The sequence below is a fragment of the Heptranchias perlo genome, chromosome 39, assembly GCF_035084215.1.
Source record: "Heptranchias perlo isolate sHepPer1 chromosome 39, sHepPer1.hap1, whole genome shotgun sequence".
In the NCBI taxonomy this organism is placed as follows: Eukaryota; Metazoa; Chordata; class Chondrichthyes; order Hexanchiformes; family Hexanchidae; genus Heptranchias; species Heptranchias perlo.
In genome coordinates this window covers 6429333-6449601 of record NC_090363.1, presented here as the reverse complement: position 1 = coordinate 6449601, position 20269 = coordinate 6429333, and the positions used below count along the sequence as shown (strand labels likewise).

The window sequence follows — 20269 nt, the reverse complement described above, 5'->3', positions numbered from 1 at the left end:
AGTTCTGGACTCCATATTATAAAAAGCATCCAGAGGCACTGGAGAAGGTGCAACAAACATTTACAAGGGCGATACCAGAACCTATCAGGAAAGATCGAACAGGCTGGGGCTCTTTTCTCTAGAAAAGAGAAGGCTGAGGGGTGACCTGATCGAGGTCTTTAAGATAATGGAAGGGTTTGTTAGGGAAGACGTAGGGAAGATTATTCCACTTGTGGGGGGAGACCAGAACTAGGGGCTATAAATATAAGATAATCACTAATAAATCCAATAGGGAATTCAGGAGAAACTTCTTTACTCAGAGAGTGGTTAGAATGTGGAACTCGCTCCCACAAGGAGTAGTTGAGGAGATTGGATTGATGCCTTTAAGGAGAAGCTAGATAAACACATGAGGGAGAAAGGAATAGAAGGATATGCTGATAGGATGAGATGAAGTAGGGAGGGAGGAGGCATCGCCCGTTTATGAGCTACCACTCATGGCGGACTTATATCCTTAAGAAACAATGGAATGTCCACTTACCGGAAAAGACAGCAAATATCCACAGGATGGGGCTTGGGTGCATTTTTCCTGCAGTGGATGGACAAACAAATTAGACAAGACACCAAGTAAGCAGATGAGGCCAGAAAACAACAAATGCCATTGCAACTGTGAAGGTGAAAGCCAATCAGCATAGGAATTTCCTCCTTGGATGCATCCCTAAAATTACATCCGAAGCTTTGCTCATTATGTCCATGTCAAGTTACGGCCAAGTATCCTCCCAATGTCATTGGAATATGCCCCATCTTAAAATGGATGTAAACAATCGAGGCACAAGGAAACTCCAAACCAGGATATTTCTTCCTTGAGTCTTAAAATTAAAAGTTTCAATTCATTCACCCATCATTCATGCACCTCGGGCAATTGGGGAACCTACAATTGGGGAAGCTTTTCAATTATTAATGTGACTGATATTTGCCATAAATGTGCATTATAAGAAACAGATAATACAGTGCGGGTCTCAGTGATAATATTTTCTAAAAGGTTTAAAAAATTGCAATTAAAAATAAAGCAACATGACTGTCTCCTGTTGGACCTGAAAATCTGGACCGACACGAGCAACCGGAGGATATTCGCATTTGAGAGTCTGGGACGTGGACCAGTTTTGCTGGCGGAGATTGGTTGGAAGGGAAGGTTTACTGGATGGTAAAAGATTGAGGAGACTTGGAATATTGTAATTAGGTGCGTAACTCACTTACGCCCAGAAATCCCACGCTCTTTTAAGCCACATAATTGTTTTTGCGCCCAGGTTTACTTGTGTATCTGGGCGCAAATGTGAAGGAAACTCCCTCTCTGTTTCTATGCATTTGCTGCTGTTTCTCTGGTTTAAAGAAGCTGTGCGATCTATTATATCCTGGCGTTCCTCTGTTGAATTATCTGTTCGGCCACCAACGGCATTATCTGCACGCCGAGTCCCCCGATCACACCAGTTAAAACCCCAGTCTGACATTGCTCTGGTTCACTAGCGGCCGGCTCTGCTCACCCAACGTTGGGACCAGACGAGAAAGACAAATAACCCAAGGAAAAAGCTTTTAAAATGATTAGAAATACATTTAAATAAGGATTTGAAAATATTAAATCATTTCACATTAATATTTGAAATATTACATGCAAGCATAATATACAATAAATTAACCGACATTCTGCAGTTCTGTCTAAATCCTTAATTTTTACTCTTTGTGACATTGCCTGCCTACTATTTAATGGTGAAACATCTGTCTGTCTACAATTTTAGCAGAAGTGTTAACCGATTTATATTAAAGGGGCTACTCTCTACATCAAAATACATATAAAAAGAGGCAACGAGTACAAAGCAAGAAAGTTATTGTAAATCTTTAGGCACCAGCTGGAAAATTGTGTCCAATTCTGGGCACCTCACTTTAGGAAAGCTGTCAAGGCTTTAGAGAGGGTGCAGAGGAGATTTACTAGAATGGTACCAGGGAGAGGAACTTCAGTTACGTGGAGAGACTGGAGAAAGTGGGATTGTTCTCCTTAGAGCAGAGAAGGTTAAGAGGAGATTTGATAGAGGTGTTCAAAATCATGAAGGGTTTTGATAGAGTACATAAGGAGAAATTGTTTCCAGTGGTGGAAGGGTCGGTAACTAGAGGTCACAGGTTTAAAGTAATTGGCAAAAGAACCAGAGGAGATATGAACAATTTTTTTTTACGCAGTGAGTTGTGATGATCTGGAATGCGCTGCCTGAAAGGGTGGTGAAAGCAGATTCAATGGCAACTTTCAAAAGGGAATTGGATAAATACTTGAAAAGGAAAAATTTGCAGGGCTACGGGGAAAGAGCAGGGGAGTGGGACTAATTGGATAGCTCTTCCAAAGAGTCGGCACAGGCTCGATGGGCTGAATGGCCTCCTTCTGCGCTGTATCATTCTATGATTCTCTAAAAGGACGGTTGCATCAATGAATTGAGCATTCCTCTGCTAGCTTATAGAAATAAATATAAAATAATATTGAGGCCATTACCTTTAGAATATAACTTTTTATACGGCAGCCAACTCTTCGGCCAACATCGAGAGACTGAATGAAAATAAACACAGGGAAAAATGTCTGAAATTAAAGCAGAAACTGTACGAAAATCCACAGTCGTTCAGTCAGGCCCTGGAAGAGAAGGAAGAGGGAGACGTTTTAGAAAGCATTCCTCATCACAGCTTCAAAAGCGGAAAACAATGAGAATCGGCAGGCCTGTTTTACACCACTCCCCATTTTTACTTCCATTGAAGTCAGTCGGGAGAGACGTAAAACAGACTGCCGACTCGCTATTGCCCATTTTACACTCACCTCCCGAGTCAGGATCTACTCCGTGGAGTCTCCCCTGGTGTGCAACCGTCCACCGACCCCGCCTTTACGGAGCATTAAAAAGTAGAAATTGTCCTCAGCGATCTTATCTTAACGCCTGGGTTAAAATAGGAGAGGGGAATGTGATGGGAGAGCACTGATACAAGTAACGCTGCAGTGGTTCAAGAAGGCGGCTCACCACCACCTTCTCAAGAGGCAATTAGGGATGGGCAATAAATGCTGGACCATCTAGCGACGCCCACATCCCACGAACGAATAAAAAAACCTCATGCTCCCTTCTCCTACCTACCCTGGATAAAAATAAAATCTAACAGCATTATTAATAACCCAGAGACCATCCCAATCAGTCCCCTTCTCCGGGACTCTGTTTTATATTCTCACTATATCCTGAGATAGAGGCAATTATAAATATATATTTTTTCTAAACTCTAGCTTGGTTGGAGGATTCTGAATTTCGCACATAATTCCTGCAGGTTGTTATTTGTCTGCAGATTTGGTTCCCACCCCAGACGTGAGCTTCTCCGCAGGTTACCAGGTCGCAGATAAACATGGTACAAGCGTTTTATTAAACAGACTTTGCCTACGTGAGTGCACTTCACAGTTCTGCGAATTTTAGCCTCGCCGTTTTTCGCCCTGTGTAAAAATAAACGCGTCGATTGTGCTTCTAGTGCGGTTTGAATGGCAGATGCAGGCGAACGTTCGCTCTATTTTAATCCAGCAAGCGGCCGGCTCGTTACAAACACAGAACCGATATCCAGAGGCGGACTGTGTAACGCGAATTGTAACTGTTTTAGCAACAGCTGCTATCATCTTTAATACAAGTAAAGAGCATTAATGTAACTCCGACAGCAATCTATTAGGATGGGCAGAATGCGTTGTGCTTATTACAGATTGGGAGGTTTCATCAATAGTACAGGGATATTCATACACACGCTTACAGACTGAGAGAGAGAGAGATTCACACAGACACACAGATAGTCACACAGATACAAAGGTATTAATACAGACACACTCACACAGATACAAACACAGTCAGTGAAGCAGTCCGAGCCTGCATCCAGCAAGACCTGGACAACATCCAGGCTTGGGCTCATAAGTGGCAAGTAACATTCACGCCAGACAAGTGCCAGGCAATGACCATCTCCAACAAGAGAGAGTCTAACCACTTCCCCTTGACATTACCATCGCCGAATCCCCCACCATCAACATCCTGGGGGTCACCATTGACCAGAAACTTAACTGGACCAGCCACATAAATACTGTGGCTACAAGAGCAGGTCAGAGGCTGGGTATTCTGTGGCAAGTGACTCACCTCCTGACTCCCCAAAGCCTTTCCACCATCTACAAGGCACAAGTCAGGAGTGTGATGGAATACTCTCCACTTGCCTGGATGAGTGCAGCTCCAACAACACTCAAGAAGCTCGACACCATCCAGGACAAAGCAGCCCACTTGATTGGTACCCCATCCACCACCCTAAACATTCACTCCCTTCACCACCGGCACACCGTGGCTGCAGTGTGTACAATCCACAGGATGCACTGCAGCAAGTCGCCAAGGCTTCTTCGACAGCACCTCCCAAACCCGCGACCTCTACCATCTAGAAGGACAAGAGCAGCAGGCACATGGGAACAACACCACCTGCACGTTCCCCTCCAAGTCACACACCATCCCGACTTGGAAATATATCGGCCGTTCCTTCATCGTCGCTGGGTCAAAATCCTGGAACTCCCTTCCTAACAGCACTGTGGGAGAACCTTCACCACACGGACTGCAACGGTTCAAGAAGGCGGCCCACCACCATCTTCTCAAGGGGCAATTAGGGATGGGCAATAAATGGTGGCCTCGCCATCGACGCCCACATCCCATGAACGAATTTTTAAAAAAGTCACACTGACAACCCGATTTTCACACAGTCACACATTGGTGTGTGTGGCAGGGCTCTGGGGAAAGAGCAGGGGATTGGGTCGAATCGGATAGCTTTTTCAAAGAGCCAGCACAGGCACGATGGGCTGAATGGCCTCCTTCTGGGCTGCATCATTCAATGTGGTGAGGCAACAGTAGTGGTGGGTTTCCAGAAGTAGAATTTTGGTGCAACTTTTTTTAGGTGCTTTTCCATCAGTTTTACTGGTTTTAGCAGCCTGAAAATTGGCAGTGAAAGGCAGAAAAACCCAGCCTTAATGATCTAGTGGAAGACGAGAAGGGAGCTCTCCTATATCCTGGCCAATATTCCTCCCTTTACTAACCCTACCAAAAATAGATGAACTGTCCCTTTATTTCATTACTGCTTTTGGGATTTTGCTAATCACTGCACCATTCACCTACAAAACAACAATCATTGTGTTTCAAATTAATCCAGCGAATTACATGTTTTCAGAAGATTCTGAAGGATGTGACAAGACCTAAAGAAGTGCAGGTCTGCTTTCTTTAGCACCTCTAATGTAAGAAAACATACTCAAGGCGCTTTGCAGGTGTGTAATCAGACAAAAATTGACATCAAACCACATAAGTCGACATTAGGATAAGTCATCAAACGCTTGGTCAAAGAGGTAGGTTTTAAGGAGCGTTTTAAAGGAGGAGAGAGAGGTGGAGAGGCGGAGAGGTTTTGGGAGGGAATTCCAGAGCTTAGGGGCTAGAAAGCTGGGGGATGCACAAGAGGCCAGAATTGGAGCAATGTCGAGTTTCAGAGCGATGTAGGGCTGGAGGAGGTTACAGAGATAGGGAAGGGCGAGGCCATGTGTGGATTTGAAAACAAGGATGAGAATTTTAAAATTGTGTCATTGCTGGTCCTGGAGCCAATGTAGGTCAGCGTGCACAGTGGGGGTGATGGGTGAACGGGACTTGATGTGAGTTAGGATACGGGCAGCAGAGTTTTGGATGAACTGAAGTTTACAGGGTGGGGGGGTGGAAGGAAGGAAGCCGGCCAGGAGAGCATTGGAATAGTCGAATCTGGAGGTAACAAAAGCATGGATGAGGCTTTCAGCAGCAGATGAGCTGAGGCAGGGGTGGAGACGGGCGATGTTATGGAGGTGGTCATAGGCGGTCTTGGTGATGGAGAGGATATGGGCTCAGAAGCTCAGCTCTGGGTTAAATAGGACACTGAGGTTGAGAACACTCTGGTTTAGCCTGGGACAGTCGCTGGGGAGGGGGATGGAGTTTGTGGCGGAGGCGAAGACAATGGCTTCAGTCTTCCCAATGTTTAATCAGGGGGAGTTTCAGTTCATCCAGGATCGGATGTCGAACATGCCAGTCTGACAACACAGAGGCAGTGGAGGGGTTAAATAAAAAAATACCTTCCCCTGATGGTCTGGCTGTTTTGTACAATACATCTGTAATACGGTCATTGTGATTTCTAAGTCCTATTAATTGGTTCCTTGCTTCTGCAAGAGATTTCCTTTCCATGTTCACACTTTCATTCTTGAACTTGATTCCACCGCCCGAGTGTGTACTTGTCGGAAAGGGATTTTTTTTCTTTTAACTCTCCCGTTTGCTACTTTCTTTGCAACAAATCGTTTGGGTGTGATAAAGTTAACGTGTGCTTTAATGCATGAATTGAAGCCCGCAGGTGGGGCCATTGCACTCCCATTTACTCCAATGATTCTCCCATGCGCTCGTGTAGTACTGCACATCCGCCAGCAGGCGGCGCTGTTGCCTCATTTTTACACGCAAGGTAATTAACGATTGAGGAAGGCCATTTGGCCCATCTTTGTTATAGAATCATAGAAGTTTACAGCATGGAAACAGGCCCTTCGGCCCAACATGTCCATGTCGCCCAGTTTATACCACTAAGATAGTCCCAATTGCCTGCACTTGGCCCATATCCCTCTATACCCATCTTACCCATGTAACTGTCCAAATGCTTTTTAAAAGACAAAATTGTACCCGCCTCTACTACTGCCTCTGGGTTCATCCACCCAGAGAAAGAAAAGCTCCCCCCATTGCAGCAACCAGTTGCTTCTGAAATTATTTTAGGGTTATTCTCTTCCACCGCCAAATCCGCCCGTCCATCCAATGTATCGGTCACTTAAATTTGCTTTTTCCTAATTTTAGCCTGTCCTACTCTTGAAATTTAAAGCACTTTTCTGCATTTATCTTTTTCATTCCCTTAATTATCTCTACGATTAGATATATTGTTCCCCTCTCCTCCGCAGAGATGTACTGCCCTCCCTTTTAGGCCTATTTTGAGTCAGTATGCCCAGCAAAGAAAGAACTTGCATTTATATGGCGCCATTCACGACCTCCGGACGTCCCAAAGCACTTTACAAATAATGAGGTACTTTCTGAAGTGTAATCACTGTTGTAATGGAGGCAATGCAGCAGCCAATTTGCATACAGCAAGCTCCCACAAACAGCAATGTGATAATGACCAAATAATGTTTTAGTGATGTTGGTTGAGAGATAAATATTGTTTCTCTGCTCTTCTTCGAAATAGTGCAATGGGATCTTTTACACCCTCCTAAGAGGGCAGACAGACTCTCAGTTTAACAGCTCATCTCGAAAGACAGCATCTCTGGTAGTGCAGTGCTCCCTCAGTACTGCACTGGGAACATCAGCCTGGAATGGGCCTACGAGCCCACAACCTTCTCATTCAGAAGCAAGAGGGCTACCAACTGAGCCACGGCTGACACAGTAAGGAGAGCTTTATTGTGGTAAAGCCTTTATTGAATTGCTGGAGTGGTAATAAGTGTGTCACTAAACACACACATTTACATCACTATAGATGGTGACCTGTCGGCTCACTTGTAGTTACTGGCAGCTGAGTTCATTAAACACACAACAGTTCTGCACATTATATGAGCTTTTATTCAGAATCAGCACAGCAATTTGCAATCAATACAACGCAAAAAACAGTCAATAAATTAGTCACATCAATAAATAAATAAATAGAACTGTATTTCCTGATCATTAAAGTGCAGTAACAAGGAGCCGCAGTGATACACCAAGCTAGCAGTGCACACTGGGCCCCCCCCCGAAGAAAAGTGAAGCCCAATTCACCAGCTTGCAAGAACTGCTGTATAAATCTCTCCTTCTCCGACCCTTCCGCACTTCCTGCTCTCCCAGGGAGATTACATGGTTGTGGAGGGAGAAAGTGTTGAGTCACAGTGGTCCAGCCATCTTGAGGTGTGGGGCACGCTTGATGGACCAGATGGTCTTTTCCTGCCCGTCAATTCCGTCCGTCCGTCTGCTCTCCGCGCAGGGATGACCGGACGCCAATCAGGACCGGAAACCATGGATTTTCCCATTCACCGGTCAAAAAGCACCAAGGCCAATTGTAGCAATGCTCCCAGTTCCTGAGTTGAGATCGGCTAAGCACCTACTGAGGATCAAAGCCCCCCATGGCTGAGTGCCACACCGGGCGATGTCCTTAAGCGCTAAGTCAAAGAGGGAGCGATCCCATCACCCCTCAACAGTTCCAAACAAAAACGTTTACATTGTAACTCCTGTTGGGTCAACGACAACCTTGATGTAAATGGTGTCATTCTTCAGGTAGTGACTCAGTGGCTTCAGAAAGAGGTCATGCCTTACAAACGTGGGGCACCCACTAGCTATGTTCATGTGGCTCCTTGGCTTCTGAAAGGAGCCGCTGAGAACGTCAGGGGAGAAGGACTCCTTGATGTGCTTCTGGTTCGCTTGGTCCAGGAGCATGAAGGTGACCTTTTGCTTGAAGGGCCAGGGCAGGACCTCGTCATACTCCCCCTTCATGATGGCCAGGAAGAGGGAGATGTGGCTGCCCTTCCCGTTCCCATCGCCGTTGGGATAGATCCGACAGCACAGCTGGTAGCCAAATGGGTGGGTGGAGAAAGATGGTGAATAGAACGATGGTTTCTGCTCCGACTTGGCCGCCATCAAGTGAGAAGAAAAATCTTTGATTTTCCAAACGAGCACGCCATTGGTGCTTATTGGCGAGGAAGACCCGACATGGCCACTGGGGCTTTCCGTTGTCCTACTTTTCCTTTGGAGGCCGTGTAGGACCTGCTCGTAGTAGAGACACTTTTGCTGCAGCACCTCGATGACCTGCCCGTACTTGTCCAGGTCCCCGTTGAGGCCACAAACAGCCTTCTCCAGGCCGTCCGTTGTCCTGGCAAGAGCCAGGACGCTAGGGTCCGCCCCTCTTGACCTCTCCGAGGCAGCTCCGGATCCTGAAGCCTTGCTGCCCGTCCCCTGCTTCAAGGGGTCACTCGCCCCCGGGTTCAGAACTTCATCCGCCGTGTGCTGCTTGAAGCTCTCGCTCAGCTCCTTTTGGCTGAGTTTCCGCGATTGCAGGCTGGTGGTTAGCGACAGCATCTGCAGAAGGTGTGCCTGTTGGCCATCTCGCAGGTGGGCGTCCAGATCTCGTCTCTCAGGCTGTTGGATAAAGAGCAACATTAAAGAGTCATTAAAGAGCTTCCATTTACTTTATTTGCTCCTCCCGATTCATGCTGTGGAATGGTGCCCTGGGCACCAGACGCCCTTTAGTATATCGTGGGTTTGAGTCCCACTCCAGAGACTCGAGCACAAAATCTAGGCTGACACTCCCAGTGCCAGTACTGAGGGAGAGCTGCACTGTCTGAGCTGCCGCCTTTCAGATGAAACATTAAACTGAGGTCACGTCTGCCCTCTCAGGTGGAATCAAAAGATCCCATGGCACTATTTCGAAGAAGAGCAGGGGAGTTCTCCTCGAGTGCCCTGGCCAGTATTTATCCCTCAACCAACACCTAAAGACAGATTATCCAGTCATTCTCACATTGCTGTTTGTGGGATCTTGCTGTGCGCAAATTGGCTGCCGCATTTCCTACATTACAACACTGACTGCACTTCATCGGCTGTAAAGCGCTTTGGGACATCCTGAGGTAGTGAAAGGCGCTATATAAATGCAAGCCTTTCTTTAGTACTTCACCCAAACAGGCATATCTCCGTGTGTGAGCTTGCACACTAAGTGTCAGTCAGTCAGTCAATGAACTCATCACAGCCGAACCCTATACCGTCTTCACCCGAGATTCCACAGTCCTGGCTGAATGCCCCTCTCTCGGGGAGTTGGAGGTAAATATCGGGGCACTAAATCCCCCCACCTACCCCCGCAATACACACACACCTTACTGAAACCAGGGATTCAAAATGGGTCTTTTCCTGAGCTCTATGTTATGTCGAGAGAAGCTGGGATTGTTCTCCTTTGAGCAGAGAAGGTCAAGGGGAGATTTAATAGAGATGTTCAAAATCATGAAGGGTTTTTATAGAGTAAATAAGGAGAAGATGTTTCCACTGGCAGGAGGGTCGGTAACCAGAGGACACAGATTTAAGATAATTGCCTAAAGAACCAGAGGGGGAGATGAGGAGAATTATTTTTTTTACACAGCGAGTTGTTATGATCTGGAACGCACTGCCTGAAAGGAAGCAGATTCAGTAGTAGCTTTCAAAAAGGGAATTGGATAAATACTTGAAAAGGAAAAATTTGCAGGGCTACGGGAAAAGAGCAGGGGAGTGAGACTAATTGGATCGCTCTTTCCAAGAGCCAGCACAGGCACGAGGGGCTGAATGGCCTCCTTCTGCGCTGTATGATTCAATTCATGGCTCAGTACCGCACAAGGTACATGACCATCAGGGGAGTGATGTGAAGGAGTTTCATCGCGAAGGTCAGATACATCAGCAGTCAGCAGATTGACGAAGTTTTGAGGATACCAACCTGTTCCTGGCAGCCGACATCTTTAAAGGGACAGGGAACCTTGACATTGGGGCAGGAGCCATGTTGCGGGTCACAGTGTTGCTCCAACTGTAGGAGAAAAAAGATACGGATTAAATTGTTGGGTCTTCGTCACAGCAGGAATCGAACGAACTGCCAGCTTTATACAGAGAGGTTAATCGGGTTTGTGATAAGGACTCCCCAGACTCTGTCACAGCCCAGAAAACCAGCTGATTTACTAATCTCTGACTTCACCAATTTAGGAACAAACCACAATCATTTATATTAAAAGGAGGTGAGGAGGCAGAGGGGGAGAGAGGGAAGCAGAGAGGGAGAGAGGGAGGCAGAGAGGGAGAGAGGGAGGGAGGCAGAGAGGGAGAGAGGGAGGGAGGGAGAGAGGGAGAGAGGGAGGGAGGCAGAGAGGGAGAGAGGGAGGGAGGCAGAGAGGGAGGGAGACAGGGAGGCAGAGAGAGAGGGAGACAGGGAGAGAGGGAGGCAGAGAGGGAGAGAGGGAGGCAGAGAGAGAGGGAGAGAGGGAGGCAGAGAGGGAGAGAGGGAGGCAGAGAGGGAGAGAGGGAGGCAGAGAGGGAGAGAGGGAGGCAGAGAGGGAGAGAGGGAGGCAGAGAGGGAGAGAGGGAGGCAGAGAGAGAGGGAGAGAGGGAGGCAGAGAGGGAGAGAGGGAGGGAGGCAGAGAAGGAGAGAGACAGGGAGGCAGAGAGGGAGGGAGACAGGGAGGCAGAGAGAGAGGGAGACAGGGAGAGAGGGAGGCAGAGAGGGAGAGAGGGAGGCAGAGAGAGAGGGAGAGAGGGAGGCAGAGAGGGAGAGAGGGAGGCAGAGAGGGAGAGAGGGAGGCAGAGAGGGAGAGAGGGAGGCAGAGAGAGAGGGAGAGAGGGAGGCAGAGAGGGAGAGAGGGAGGGAGGCAGAGAAGGAGAGAGACAGGGAGGCAGAGAGAGAGGGAGACAGGGAGGCAGAGAGAGAGGGAGACAGGGAGGCAGAGAGAGAGGGAGACAGGGAGGCAGAGAGAGGGGGAGACAGGGAGGCAGAGAGAGAGGGAGACAGGGAGGCAGAGAGAGAGGGAGACAGGGAGGCAGAGAGAGAGGGAGACAGGGAGGCAGAGAGAGAGGGAGAGACAGGGAGGCAGAGAGAGAGGGAGACAGAGATATACAAACCTACAAAATTAGCAAACAATCACTCAATGTGCTCATATTACATTCCTCTGCCCATTTATTATAAATGGGATAACAGCCTCATGGAAATAGACAAAGGACGTCACATGAGAATTCATCCACGAATATGGGGAACAGTAACTTCCAGATTATGGAGAGGCAGAGACAGAGAGACAGAAATAGAGACAGAAATAGAGACAGAGAGACAGAAATAAATAGAGACAGAAATAGAGACAGAGAGACAGAAATAGAGACAGAGAGATTGAGAATGATTGCAACTCAACTTTCTCATTAAGGGTTGAGCTGATGCCGTAAAATCGATCAAACTCCATCCCCCAGCAATTTACCGAAACCCTGAGCTTTGGACCGTAAACGCTGCAGTCTCTCCGAGGTATTATCTAAATACTGGGGTGGAATTTCCTGATGGGGCGTAACTGGGAAGTTACACCCAAAATTACGCCCGTTTTGCAGCTATCATTTTACGCCTGAATTTCTGGCCAATCTCGGGAAGTAAAATTCAGCATAAGTTTAAATCAGCACAAACAATCAGGGCCCGAGGAGAACACAGAACTCAACATGTGTTCTTCCTTGGAGTTTCAAGTCATTCGGCCCAGTATGTCTAAGGACAAGCAATCACAGACACTGTCCCAGTTTTTAACGTGACTCATACTGAAGCCATAAAAATGCATTCAAAGAAACAGAAAACACAATGTAAGCCTCAGTGAGGACAAAAATACCTTTTAAAAATTGCTTTTAAACAAAAAAAATAAATCAATCGCAATAAAACACCGGGAAAAATTACTGTTTCCCTCTGAGCTTAAATTTACACCTGTTTTCAACCAGCGTAGCTGAGGGAAATTTGGGTGTAGCCTGGGAGCAGAGCCATTGTAATGAGCCAAGTTATGGATATATAGACGGGCGTAAAAGATAGAGGAAATTCTGGCTTAGTGTAATTACACGCCTGACACAATTGCACCCGAGTTTGCTTGATCCTTTATGCCAAAAAATTGCCCCAATTGCACGTGTAAAATACCCAGGAAATTCCAGCGCGTTTTAGATAGTTTGGAACTGAAAGGACTCCTGTTTCCACTCTAATTGTACGTGTGATATTTAAAACAATGAAAGGCCATCTTACTTACATCTGCTTTGGTTAAGTCCGCTGTGCCACAAACTGGACACTGCTCCTTCCGTTTCCCACACATCAACATGTGGTCCTAAAAGGAACAAGAGAAACAGGTGATTAAATCAGCACTGGAGCTCGGCTGGCCGGTGGCATGATGAAAAGGTTTCAGGAGATATTTCTCTGAATTTTCCTCCCTTTTACCACTATAAGCTCCAAGTACCGCACCCATTGTGCTGCTCCTCCTCTCTAGACTCTCCGGATGGAAACTCATCATACCATCTTCTACCCCAACTCATTTGTTCCCAGGGCCTCAAAACCGCCGAACTCCCCTCTGCCTCCCTTTCCCTACACGTCAGCAGTGGCCCAATCTCACCTTGGAGAGAGAAGGTTGTGGGTTCAATTTCCACTTGATCACAAAATCTAGGTGCCCTCTTTCGGAAGAGACGTCAAACCGAGGCCCCGCCTGCCCCCTCTCAGATGTAAAAGATCCCACAGCGCTATTTCGAAGAACAGGGGAGTTCTCCCCGGCGTCCTGGCTAATAGTTATCCCCCAACCAACATCACACTAAAGCAGATTATCTGGTCATTTATCTCATTGCTGTTTATGGGATCTTGCTGTGCGCAAATTGGCTGCCATGTTTCCCTACATTACAACAGTGACTACACTTCAGAAGTACTTCATTGGCTGTAAAGCGCTTTGGGATGTCCTGAAAGGCGCTATATAAATGCAAGCTCCATTTTTTCTTAGAGTGACGGTCGATGAATGATAAAGATCGGCCAGGACACTGGGGAGAACTCCCCTGCGCTTCTTCGAAATAGCGGCCGTGGGATCTTCTACATTCACCCGAGAGGGCAGACGGGGCCTCGGTTTAAAGTCGCATCCGAAAGGCGGCATCTCTGACAGTGCAGCGCTCCCTCGGCACTGCACTGGGAGTGTGTCAGCCCAGATGATGTGCTCAAGTCTCTGGAGTGGGACTCGAACCCTCAACCTTCTGACTCAGAGGCGTGAGTTCTACCAACTGAGCCACAGGGCAGGAAAGGCGCCTGGGCCTGCGTTCTTGAGCAGGAGACTCTGCGGGTGACCTCAGGGGGAGCACTTCACCCCCTTTGTGGGGTCTTCCTTTGCTGGCCCCCACCCTCCCCTCTCGCCCGCACCCGCTTCTACGGTTTGTCCCACGGGAGAGACGGTAATAAGGCCGCCGTGCCGCGACACCCACCTCCAGCAGCTTGTGGATGCAGAACGTCTCGCATCTTGGGCACAGCTCCATCTGCCACCCGCATTCCCGGCTCTCGTGAGCCGTCATCTTCTTCCTGGGGCCGACGGCCTCGCAGCCGAACGCCACGTTGGCGCACGGGAGCACGTGGAAATCGCACTGGGCCCGGTGCGTGCACTGGGGGGAGGGGGGGGGGGGTCACAGAGAGGTCGACAGTCAAATAACGGTCAAAAGAAAATCCACAGAAGGAAATGGTTCCCTCTCGTACCAGACATTGACCCAGAGGATTCAGTTTCCACTTGGACAACATCAGTGTCAAGACCGGGAAAGGCACCATAACCAAGGGAAAGAAAAGGGCTTGCATTTATATAGCGCCTTTCAGGACCTCAGGACGTCCCAAAGCGCTTTACAGCCAATGGAGTACACTTTTTGAAGTTGTAATGTAGGAAACGCAGCAGCCAATTTGCGCACAGCAAGATCCCACAAACAGCAATGTGATAAATGACCAGATAATCTGTTTTTAGTGATGTTGGTTGAGGGATAAATATTGGCCCAGGACACCCCTGCTCTTCTTGGGAGAACTCCCCTGCTCTTCTCGGGAATAATGCCCCCTTTGCAGTAAGCTGTAGATTTGGCAGCGATGCTACTGCCAATCAGTTACAAAAAAAGGGGAAACAGGCAGTCAGCGCCCGAGTGGCCAATTTTAGTCAATTTCCCCCTCAATCTTGTCTATCCTCACTTCCAAATTCCCAAAAGTAATTTCACCCTCTTACCAGATAGCTTCGGAGCGATCCCGTCCAATCACAGCCCTCTTGATAAGCCGGGCATTGGATTTTCGTGCTGAAAGCATCATTTTCAGCAGCTCTATCGACGTAAACCTGTGAGATGGGCAGGAATGAGGCATTAGACCAAAAGACTCAAAGGGAAGGGCTTGCCTTTATATAGCCACTTTCAGGGCCCCAGCACGTCCCAAAGTGCTCCACAACCAGTCACTGTCGTAATGTAGGAAGCACGGCAGCCAATTGGCGCACAGCAAGATCCCACAAACAGCAATGAGATAATTATCAGATCATCGGTCGGTTGAGATAAATATTAGCCAGGACACCGGGGAGAACTCCCCTGCCCCTTCATGGGATCTTTCACATCCACTTGAGAGAGCAGACAGGGCCTCCGTTTAACCTCTGACGGAACTGCACAGAGGAGTCAGCCTAGATTATTTGCTCAAGTCTCTAGAGTGGGTCTTGAGACCGCAACCCCTCTGACTCAGAGGCTACCGACTGAGCCAAGGCTTAAGCGAGGACCATCTTCTCTGAACACCTTCATCCTGCTAGAGATCTGTTCCCAGTGCCTTAACAATCTAAAACCATTCTAACCACTTCTCAAGGAGAAGCCACATTCTCTGGATTACTGGTCCAGTGACATAACCACTATGCTACCGTACCCAATGAACACAGAATGGATGCATAGCAAAAGCAGAACAGAGTGCTCAGTCCCTCCAGTGACCTCCCTGCGAGTTTTAGTTCCTTCTTGTAATTCACCTATTTTGTTCAATTAAAATTCCTGGCAGTGGGGATGGAAATTCCCAGGAATGACGTGCAGGTTATTTCTAAAGTAATGACATAAGAACAATTAACCGTCTGCTGTGAGCCCCAGCAACAGTCAAAAATCACTGCCAGCTACCACCCACGCATGTACCCGACAAGGCAGGGTGAAGTCTCTGTACCCCACACGCATTAAAAGCGGTGAATCAGAGAGTGATTGCAGCATGGCATCAAAGCATTGTGTTCAAACCACGGCTATACCCCAATTAGTCATCACTTTGTAGGTGTGTGGCTCTCTCCCACTGCTCCAATAGATTCCAGGTATCCATCATTCTAATAAACCAACCACAATTAGATTCCAGCCTGTAACTCACTCCCGGGTATCCATTATTCTATATATAAACCATCTGAACCCCTCGATTAGATTCCAGCCTGTAACTCACTCCCAGTGTATCCATTATTCTATATATAAACCATTTGAACCCCTCGATTAGATTCCAGTCTGTAACTCACTCCCAGGTATCCATTATTCTATATATAAACCATCTGAACTCATCGATTAGATTCCAGTCTGTAACTCACTCCCAGTGTATCCATTATTCTATATATAAACCACCTGAACCCCTCGATTTGATTCCAGCCTGTAACTCACTCCCAGGTATCCATTATTCTATATATAAACCATCTGAACTCATCGATTAGATTCCAGTCTGTAACTCACTCCCAGTGTATCCATTATTCTATATATAAACCATCTGAACTCATCGATTAGATTCCAGCCTGTAACTCACTCCCAGTGTATCCATTATTCTATATATAAACCATTTGAACCCCTCGATTAGATTCCAGCCTGTAACTCACTCCCAGGTATCCATTATTCTATATATAAACCATCTGAACTCATCGATTAGATTCCAGCCTGTAACTCACTCCCGGGTATCCATTATTCTATATATAAACCATCTGAACCCCTCGATTAGATTCCAGCCTGTAACTCACTCCCAGTGCATCCATTATTCTATATATAAACCACCTGAACCCCTCGATTTGATTCCAGCCTGTAACTCACTCCCAGTGTATCCATTATTCTATATATAAACCACCTGAACCCCTCGAATTGATTCCAGCCTGTAACTCACTCCCAGGTATCCATTATTCTATATATAAACCATCTGAACTCATCGATTAGATTCCAGCCTGTAACTCACTCCCAGGTATCCATTATTCTATATATAAACCATCTGAACCCCTCGATTAGATTCCAGTCTGTAACTCACTCCCAGTGTATCCATTATTCTATATATAAACCATCTGAACCCCTCGATTAGATTCCAGTCTGTAACTCACTCCCAGTGTATCCATTATTCTATATATAAACCACCCAAACCCCTCGATTAGATTCCAGCCTGTAACTCACTCCCAGGTATCCATTATTCTATATATAAACCACCCAAACCCCTCGATTAGATTCCAGCCTGTAACTCACTCCCCTGATATCCGTTACTCTCTAAGTGATTTTCCAGGTTACACACAGTGTAACACGCACACACAATACAGTCACTCAGATCTACCCTAGTTACCAGTATCTGGCGCCCCAGGAGAAAACCCCACCCCCTTCAAGCAAAGCTGCCAGTTAAAGAGGACATTGGCAAAAAAAATTATATTCCCTACCTTGGAACGAAGAATCTTCTTTTGACAAACGCTGCAGTCTGCCTCATTATCTGTTCTGGAAATAAAGGATATTTTCACATTCGGTGACTCTGACTCGGTACTGCCAGTTTTCTGCATCTTTCCATATTTTAAACCGACCCATTGCTGAGGTTTGTTGGGCTATTCCCACCGTGAGAGGCATCACACTCAAGCACTGTCCTATCCGCAATCATGCAGCTTCCAACAGGATCGTTGGACCGCAATCAGGAGCGAGATGCCCATCTGATTTTCCCACCTCCATCGTCCAGATGTGACTAAGCTTCTTTCTACTCGGATCCAGTTAACCCCTTACCAGGGAGGTCCTACCAGGGCAACAGCAGGAAGCATAGGGGAGGCTGTGTGCTAACATGCTCACCAAGGCTTCTTGGGCAGCACCATCCAAACCCGCAACCTAGAAGGACAAGGGTAGCAGGTGCGTGGGAACACCATCACCCGCCAAGTCACAAGCCATCCCGACTGGGACATGTATCACCTGTTCCTTCTCCGTCGCTGGGTTAAAATGCTGGAACTCCCTCCCTAACAGCACTGTGGGAGAACCTTCACCACACGGATGGCAGCGGTTCAAGAAGAAGGTCCCTCACCATCTTCTCATGGACAACTAGGGATGGGCAACAAACGTCAGCCTTGCAGTGACACCCACATCCCGAGAATGAATTTTTAAAAAGCGGGGTGGTTTTAACTGGTTAAACTCCAGCACCCACTCATGGGAGTGGCCAAATCTTAACTATTGGCAACCTGCAACAAAGTTTCCTTGGACTTTGTAAGTGCGTTGCATCCCTAGTGGGGTGAAATTCTCAGGAGCTTGCTTTGCAGATCCTTCACAGATGGTGATGGGTTTCTTGCATGTGTCAGATGTTCAACCAACCCAAAAAGATACAATCGTGAAAGCCATGCAGCCAGCCCAGCTGAGATCAACAGACTCGGCGCTGATCAGGGATGGAGCCCCCTCCTCTCCTCACCGCCCCCCCCCCCCCCCGCCATCATCTCTCCTCTCCTCACCCCCCCCCCCCCATCATCCCTCCTCTCCTCACCCCCCCCATCATCCCTCCTCTCCTCACCGCCCTCCCCATCATCCCTCCTCTCCTCATCCCCCCATCATCCCTCCTCTCCTCACCCCCCCCATCATCCCTCCTCTCCTCACCCCCATCATCCCTCCTCTCCTCACCCCCATCATCCCTCCTCTCCTCACCCCCCCCATCATCCCTCCTCTCCTCACCCCCCCCATCATCCCTCCTCTCCTCACCCCCCCCATCATCCCTCCTCTCCTCACCCCCCCCATCATCCCTCCTCTCCTCACCCCCCCCCATCATCCCTCCTCTCCTCACCCCCCCCCCATCATCCCTCCTCTCCTCACCCCCCCCATCATCCCTCCTCTCCTCACCCCCCCCATCATCCCTCCTCTCCTCACCCCCCCCCATCATCCCTCCTCTCCTCACCCCCCCCATCATCCCTCCTCTCCTCACCCCCCCCATCATCCCTCCTCTCCTCACCCCCCCCATCATCCCTCCTCTCCTCACCCCCCCCATCATCCCTCCTCTCCTCACCCCCCCCATCATCCCTCCTCTCCTCACCCCCCCCATCTTCCCTCCTCTCCTCACCCCCCCCCCATCATCCCTCCTCTCCTCACCCCCCCCCCCCATCATCACTCCTCTCCTCACCCCCCCATCATCCCTCCTCTCCTCACCTCCCCCATCTCCTCACCCCCATCATCCCTCCTCTCCTCACCCCCCCCCCATCATCCCTCCTCTCCTCACCTCCCCCAATTCCTCACCCCCATCATCCCTCCTCTCCTCCCCCCCCCCCCCCGCCATCATCCCTCCTCTCCTCACCACCACCGCAAGTTCCCTCCTCTCCCTCCCAAAATTGGAAACAACACATCACAAATGCTTCCAAAAAAAAAACCCGATCAAACTCACTTGAAGAGGTTCTCTAGGCAGGCGGTGCAGTATCGGTGTCCGCACTCGGTCTGCTTGGGTTTGATGAGCAGAAAGCGACAGGCGGAGCACAGGAGGCAGGAGCTGTGGGTCTGATCGACCGGGATGATGCCAGAGACCAGGGCGACCATCTCCTTTTTTTCCAACGGAGGTGAAATCCAAGTGAAACTAAAGCCAGGCAGGAGCGCCTGTGTTTTTTTTTTGTATCGCAGATTTGTAATTGTAACAAAGCTGTTGGCGGGAGACTTTAAAGAACCCTGAGGGAGGAATTCCCTGTGCGTCATTCCCCCTTTGTGACGTAGCGTTCACGCCACGCCACGCCCCCCATCGCCCTGGAATCCAGCCCGGGAGGTGCTGACGTCTTGTCAGTTTCAGGCTTGATTGACAGGACAGGGGGCGGGGACGGGAGGCACTCCTTCCACAGCACTGCTGAGTGGGAAGCCTGGCCGCTTCTGATGGTAAATTAATGACTCAACCCCAGTGGGGGGGGGGGACCTCAGCAACTCGGGGGAGAGGAAAGCGAAATCGAATTTGGTGCACTCATTGTCACGGGAAATAAGCCTGTCTGAGAAGTGTGCCCCTGGGTTTAGTCACAGCTGGATGGGATTTAAATAGAACATGCAAAGGCCTTCAATCTGCTCCCACTCTGCTCATTCAACTCACCCAGACAAGCTTCCAATCGCATCTTCAGCCCTCCCCCTTAACATCTTTGATTCCGCTGCCTTACGCAGTAGATGACTGCAAATCTGAAATGCCCTTTCAGCAAAGGAATTGTTTCTGAGATCTGTTTTGAGTTTAATTTTCGCTGATATAAGATGTAAGGTCTGACTGACCTCACAGTAATAACCTGGCTTCGTCTTGAGTTTGCCGTTTACTATTTTAAGATGTGGAGATGCCGGTGATGGACTGGGGTTGACAATTGTAAACAATTTTACAACACCAAGTTATAGTCCAGCAATTTTATTTTAAATTCACAAGCTTTCGGAGGCTTCCTCCTTCGTCAGGTCACCTGAGGAAGGAGGAAGCCTCCGAAAGCTTGTGAATTTAAAATAAAATTGCTGGACTATAACTTGGTGTTGTAAAA

At 48.3% G+C, this 20269-nt stretch overlaps 1 protein-coding gene across 2 annotated transcripts; it reads right to left on the bottom strand.

Annotated features, from left to right (window-relative positions):
• Positions 1 to 7620: 7620 nt before the first annotated feature.
• LOC137305168 (TNF receptor-associated factor 2-like) lies at positions 7621 to 19434 on the bottom strand. 2 transcript variants are annotated; one of them, XM_067973980.1, is made up of 7 exons: positions 19168 to 19434; positions 17213 to 17267; positions 14774 to 14878; positions 14004 to 14177; positions 12803 to 12877; positions 10501 to 10587; positions 7621 to 9185 (listed from the first exon to the last, which is right to left on the bottom strand). In XM_067973980.1, exons 1-7 carry the CDS (start codon positions 19314 to 19316, stop codon positions 8268 to 8270), a joined length of 1563 nt encoding a protein of 520 aa, XP_067830081.1. In that variant the 5' UTR covers positions 19317 to 19434; the 3' UTR covers positions 7621 to 8267. The 2 variants fall into 2 exon arrangements, with proteins under 2 accessions (XP_067830081.1, XP_067830082.1); XM_067973981.1 differs by lacking the exon at positions 14004 to 14177 and having other exon boundaries at positions 19168 to 19431.
• Between the last annotated feature and the right edge of the window lie 835 nt (positions 19435 to 20269).